This window comes from Furipterus horrens, unplaced genomic scaffold, assembly GCF_987537825.1.
Source record: "Furipterus horrens unplaced genomic scaffold, mFurHor1.1.pri manual_scaffold_2, whole genome shotgun sequence".
Taxonomy (NCBI): domain Eukaryota; kingdom Metazoa; phylum Chordata; class Mammalia; order Chiroptera; family Furipteridae; genus Furipterus; species Furipterus horrens.
Window position 1 is genome coordinate 32031788 of NW_028327172.1, and position 6020 is coordinate 32037807.

Consider the following 6020-nt stretch of genomic DNA (forward strand, 5'->3'; position numbering starts at 1 on the left):
ATGGTACAATACACTCACCAAACTCACCCTTTTCTGTTCCTGAGGATGGTGTATAGCTGGTGTACAGCAGGGACCAAGGAGCTGGAAGTGAATGGGGATGCACAGAACCCAGACTGCTGAGAGTCCAAACCCACCCACATAGGGAGTGACGAGCCCCCTTTTGACTGGGCCTTTGCCTTCCCCTCCTCCACAGACACACAGTACCTTCCCCTCCCCCCGAGTTTAGGTGGGCAAGTCTTGCCTGATTCATCCTCTCCATCCCACTCCCTCCCATATCTTTGCACCAGGTAGGCCTGTCATCAGAGTTCTGAGGTTTAAAGGGATCAGGACCTTGACTCTTTGGTGTCCAGGGTTCCCACTGTTTGAAAACTGGAGCATCTCGGAGCTAGAAAGAATTCCTCAGCCAGCTCTAGGTTTCAAACTTATGTTTTTGCAGTGGAATCCTTCCTTTAAAAAAAAATCTTAGGAAGCTCCTGGGCTTGAAATAAGGATAAAGGACTTTGAGCCTCCCTCCTCTACTTATTCTTTTGCTATCTCCCACAGAGATTACTGTAAAAACCTTTTGTTGAAAAGCATTGATTCACCCAACACCCACAAGGGACTTTGAGTCACCTTCTATCTTATCCCCACAACTGTACAACCCGTCTACTCATGGCGTATTCAACACCACCCAAGGCTTCCCTTTAGAATTCTGGGTCAGAGCACTGCCTATTAAGATGCAAATGTCCCTGGAGTGTGGGGGACACATTCTTCTGCCAGAGCTTCACATCAGAAGTATGAATCACCCAGTCTAATTCCATTCCTCCCAGCTGTTCAGCTGAGCCTGAACCTAAGAGAGAAGATTGAAGGGAATCTGGATCATTGTGGAGCAGGCAGCAGGTCTGGGGTGAGGCAGGGAGGTGGGCAGCAGGACACTGGGTAACTAAGGATTACCAAAGGTGCTGGGCATCTGTGCACGGGCGAGGGCATCAAGGACAATTTTGGACAGTGGCAAACACCACCCATCCCCCATCCTCCTGAACTACATCCTCACCCACACACATGACCAGGGAAGTGAGACCCATTCCAATCAGCAGTGTTACCAGAGCCAGGGAGCCAGTCTGGCACCAAGATGTACTGGCCAGTACTGTGACCCACACTGTGAGGACATCCAGGGCCCCTGGCTCCATGCCCTTACACCCTTCTCTCCAGAACAGGCATGTGCCACACAGACAGACAAGTAGAGAGCCAATGGCCCTTGGTTTTTGTTTTTATTTTTCCATATGACCAATAAAGGACAGAGGTGTCCCATCTTTGCTCACCTTGCATTGAATGTGCCTCGGGTCTATGACCCTAGAGTGCCATTGGAGTCCCCCCAACCCTTGCTCACAGTGCAGGAGTGGCAGGGAGGAAAGCAGTGGTGGGGGGAGGGGGGAGGGGTGTTCCCAGCTCTCCAAGCCAGGCTCAGCACCCCTTCAACAGCTCCCTGAGGCCTCTCCCTATAAGACGTTAACAGACAGCAAAACAGAGACAGATGGCAGAGGAAGACTGGCTGGGAGACAGATTACACACATACAGACACACACAGACTGGCCCTTCCTTTGGCATGATCCACCCTAGCCCTGGGGATAGGGTCTGGGGGTGATGATGTGAGGCCTGAACTCTGGGCTGACCTTTGAGAGAGATAGGACCAACTTGAATCCTTGATACCCCAAGCTCCTGGCCAAAGAAGTCCCCTCTTGCCTACCTGGACAGACACCTTTCCACTCATCACATAGAAACTGAGATTGTTCAAGTAATAAAGATAGATGAGGGAAAGGGAGACTCTGCCCCAATCCAATTTTCCCAACTAGGGATCTTCAAAAGGAGCTTCCAGCCCTGGCACAGATTTCTCCCCTCGCCTTCAACTCTACAAAAATCAGAAAGAGGGGGAGTGAGTGAGCCAGAGTCTTCCATCTAGTAGAAATTGCAGGAGGTCAAGAAGCTGAGCACCATCGCAATGCCAGAGGGGTTTTGAGAATCCCGATGGGGTAGCGTTGAGATGGCTGCTTCTGGCCCCACCAAGGAGCATCAGTCCGGCTCTTTTTAGCTCTAAGCATTGTCCTGGGCCTCTAGCTTTGCTAGAGATCCATTCCTGCTCACCCCCTCAAACTTGTACATTTTCTAGGTGGTACCTGCTGCCTCAGGCTGGAACTAAAGCCATCCTGAACCAGCTCTTGCAGGTTCCCAGGTTCTGGACCCCAGTCCCAGGAGGAGAGAGGGGTGACCAGACCCTAGCCCTCAGTTGGCCTTGCTCATTCTGTAGTCTTCTGCTGGCTCCCGGCTCTCGACAGCTGACAGGGCAATGAGCATCTGGGCAGCATAGTAGGTGGACATGATGAGTGCCTGTGAGTAGGGCACGGGAAAGCAGAACTTGTTGACAGCGATGGTCAGATCTGAGATGATAAAGAGCACTGCACCACTGCACGCCGCCAGCTCAGTCCAGCGCCAGGCTGCCCCGACGCACTGCAGCCCTGCTACAGCCCGCCAGCCCATGAAACTGATAAGGGCCACATAGGCCCCCACCGAGTAGGTGAAGGCACCCGAGAGGCCTGGGTAGAGGAAGCCATAGAACAGGCCCGCCAGCACTGCCATCACCAGGCCTGTCCGAAGAGCCAATGGCCGCATGCCAAAGGCCGAGGCGTAGAGCATGTGGGTCACAGCAAACATCAGTAGACCTGGGAGCGAGAGAATGGGATGGGTGCTGAGGGTAGGCTCAGGTGAGCAATGAGTAAGAGGGGCTAGGGTTGGGAGTGGAGCCTTTGGAATAACCCAGGAACTTTGTTTGGGGAAGAGGAGGGGTGGGAAGAAATCCACAAAGGTAAAGATCCACCCCCCACCCCAACTCCCCTGAGGAACTCCAGACCTGATCACCAGATCACCAGCAAAGGCATCCTCCAATAGGGGCCCCACAGTTATTGGTCTCAGAACCCCTCAGATTCCGATATTCTCGTTCAAAAGCTCCCAAACCCTTGGCCCTCTAGGATCCCTATCCCCCAACCCGAGGATTCCTCCCAGGTAGCTACTGCAGCAACTGACCGTGCACAAAGTAGCCCTGGTCCTGCCAGATGAGGAAGGCATCACCTAGGGCAGAGAAGACAAGCCCCACAAAGATGCGGATGGCACTGGGGCGGGCCAGCAGGAATCCTAGGCCATGGGCCAGAAGGAAGAGCCAGAGGCAGAAGATGGGCAGGCACTTGATGAGGGCGCTGAACCAAGATGGGCTGGACGAGGGCAGCCAGAGCACAAAATACACACAGGTGGCCTTGAAGAAGGGCACCAGCTTGGGTCCCTCACTCTTCACCTGGAGAACATAGGACAAGGGCAGCACTCAGAGCTTGGGAGTTCAAAAGGCCATGGGAGAGATCAGATCCAGTACCTTCAGCCCAGACACTCACCCCAGAGACAGGCCACCTCCCAAATGGAAAGGACTGACACATAGAAACCAGTTAGGCCTGTCCCAATCCAACAGCAGAACGTGAACAAGCCCATCACTACCCAGAGGCTTAATTCATTAGGAAGGGTAGGGCTCCACTATTCCTGCTGGCCATATCCATTCTCAGCCCTGGGGCAGAACCAGAATGGTCACTTACTGGGCAGAAAACAGACCTTGAGATAATGTCCCCTCCTGTAGCCCCAATGCTTCTCTCTTCCTGCCCCCTCCTTTTCCCTCCCAAAGCCCCTTTAGCCCCTGTCTGCCAGCATCAGCCCTCAGCTGTCTGAATGGAGTGCAGTCATCAGGAAACCACAGAGACGCCACAACTGGCCAACTCGTGATCTTCCGCAGTGGGGCCAGGGCACAGGCTTAGGGCCTGGGCAACACCAGGTGACTGCCAGGAATGTGTGAGGTGGTGTCCTGCCAACCACCTCAGGCCCTACAGGCTCTCTCAGCCAGTCTGCTGCTAAGCCTCCACTCCAGCTGCTTCAGCATAAAGGCAACCATGAGCAAAGAGAATAGATAGAGATATTAGCTAGAGAAATGGACCCAGAAGTTGGGAGCAAGAAAACTGTCTCTGAAACACTAGCAATTTCATGGATCTGAGGGTTGCAGGTAAGTGTCAGTCTCATTTCCCAACAAGAGCAACTCAAGACACATCAAAGAGAGAGAGGCAGAAAGGGGTGGGGGTTCTCTTCCCATCTTTTATCCGAAGCCAGCAAATAGGCTGGGAGGAGATGGGGAACTAAGAGAGGGAAGTCAGAGCAGCTGACTTGGTCTCAGACAGATTAGGCAGGGAGGGCAGCTAAAGAAAGGTTGTGTCCAAGGTCACTGAAGGCACTCTCCAAGCTGAGGGACGGGGGCTGCTGCAGAAATTCTGAATATGTGATCCCCTAAAACTTCTTTCCTGGGGCTTCTGGTACAGAGTCTCTAAGAGTTATTCAGAGCAGCTGAGGTGCCCTGTATACCCACACTCTGCTCAAAGTGACTGTGCCTCTGTCTGGGTCAGCTGTCCAGCACAGGGCACAGGGGACACACTCAGATTCCCAGACTACCAGTTACCTGGGGCTGATCAGACTGTGATGGAGGTTGGGAAGAAGAAGATGGATGGGTCCAGGTTCTAAGCCTGCCCTTGCTCTGCCCAGGTGGAAGCCAGGAGAAGAGTTGACTAAGTCCTTCCCCTGGAGATCCCCCCATCCAGGCAGCGCAGGGCAGGGCAGGGCAGAGGCACAGGAGACTGAAGGAGATGAACAGCCCGCACTGTCCCCAAGACTCCCCAGCATCTGTCTGCCAGCCGTCTGAAACACCAACGTCTGCTCCATACCCCTCCCCCAGCCCCATATGTCCTAGAAGAAATGGGCAATAGTAGCTGTGGATACTCTGACAGTTAAAGAGAGCCCAGCACTACAGGAAAGGTGGGGAAAAGACAAAAGTTAGCGTTGAAAAAGTCGGAACAGGAAGAGGTGTCAAACGAGAATGATCCCACTTCCTCCAGCTTGCTATCAAGGATGCTTAGACTCACCGGCCAGTCCTCCGCCCCAGACTTGTTTATAAAATGAGGAAGGGGAGGAAACCAGTCTGGGACAGGATTCCCAGGAGGACCAAGTCATCCTCCCGCCCTTCCTCGTCAACTTCCACACCTCCCTGTTGTCAGCCCACGCAGAACCCAGCAGCACAGTCCTGTACCCTTCCTGTCCCTGACTGCAATCCTGCCGACCCGCGCCAGACACACACACACAGATCAACAAAGTCACGCTCCAGAGTCACGTGCCATCTGTGTCCCTGCCGCGGACCGGCGGGGGGCGCGCGGAGGAAGGGCGCAGTGGGTCTGGGGAGCCAGGAGGCCTTGACAGCGGCCGCCTCCTGCCCAGGTACACTGGCGCTGCGGGACCCCCTGCCCTTCCTCGGCCCGCAGGGGCTTGGCCTGCCGCAGTGCAGTCTCCAGGCCGGTGGGCTCCGGCAGCACAGAACATCGGCTCGCTCGCTTGCTCGTTCACTCACCACGGTGACCGGGGACACCATGGCGGCGGCGGCTGCTGGCACCTAACTCTGGGCTGCAGTGGCCAGGACTTGCCTGTGGCCAGGTGAGGAGGCGATGGGATAACAAAGACCGGGTGACGGAAAATACCTCCCGCACGCTGGGCGTTGAGAGTTCTGTCTGCGATCCCCAGGACGTCACCGCAGACCTGGCCAATGAGGTGGCTGGAGTGGGCAGTGGGCGGGGCCAAGCCTCAGGGGCTTTTGCTCCCAGGGGGAGTCAGGCAGCGGGGCCTCGGGCGGGGGAAAGCGATGCCAAGGGCTCTCAGAACAAAACGTTACCCCAGTTCCTGTGTGATGACCGAGGTTGGGTGAGTCACCATCATTCTTGTCCTGAACACAAGGCTACACACATTTTCTCATAACCCAAGTATAAAAGGCAAAGACAGGTTCCCTTCAGCCTTGAAACATATGCAGTCCACATGGTCACAGTTAAACCCACAGCCTTGACTGTGTACAAACACATATCCAGGTGGACACACAAGGGTCAGCAGACATGCAACTTTAACATGAAAAGAAATACATAAAT

General features: G+C 54.5%; 1 protein-coding gene across 1 annotated transcript; it reads right to left on the minus strand.

The window, feature by feature from the left end:
- Window positions 1-1214: 1214 nt before the first annotated feature.
- Window positions 1215-5619, minus strand: TMEM86A (transmembrane protein 86A). The gene is made up of 3 exons (XM_090263282.1): window positions 5456-5619; window positions 3058-3322; window positions 1215-2696 (listed from the first exon to the last, which is right to left on the minus strand). Exons 1-3 carry the CDS (start codon window positions 5474-5476, stop codon window positions 2260-2262), a joined length of 723 nt encoding a protein of 240 aa, XP_090119408.1. The 5' UTR covers window positions 5477-5619; the 3' UTR covers window positions 1215-2259.
- Between the last annotated feature and the right edge of the window lie 401 nt (window positions 5620-6020).

Excerpts from the sequence above, each read along its gene's own strand:
- TMEM86A (XM_090263282.1), bottom strand. The coding sequence starts at position 5,476 with ATGGTGTCCCCGGTCACCGTG. Across the intron at positions 3,323-5,455 it reads TGGTGTCCCCGGTCACCGTG|GTGAAGAGTGAGGGACCCAA; the intron begins GTGAGTGAACGA and ends TATGTTCTCCAG. Across the intron at positions 2,697-3,057 it reads CCAGGGCTACTTTGTGCACG|GTCTACTGATGTTTGCTGTG; the intron begins GTCAGTTGCTGC and ends TCTCGCTCCCAG.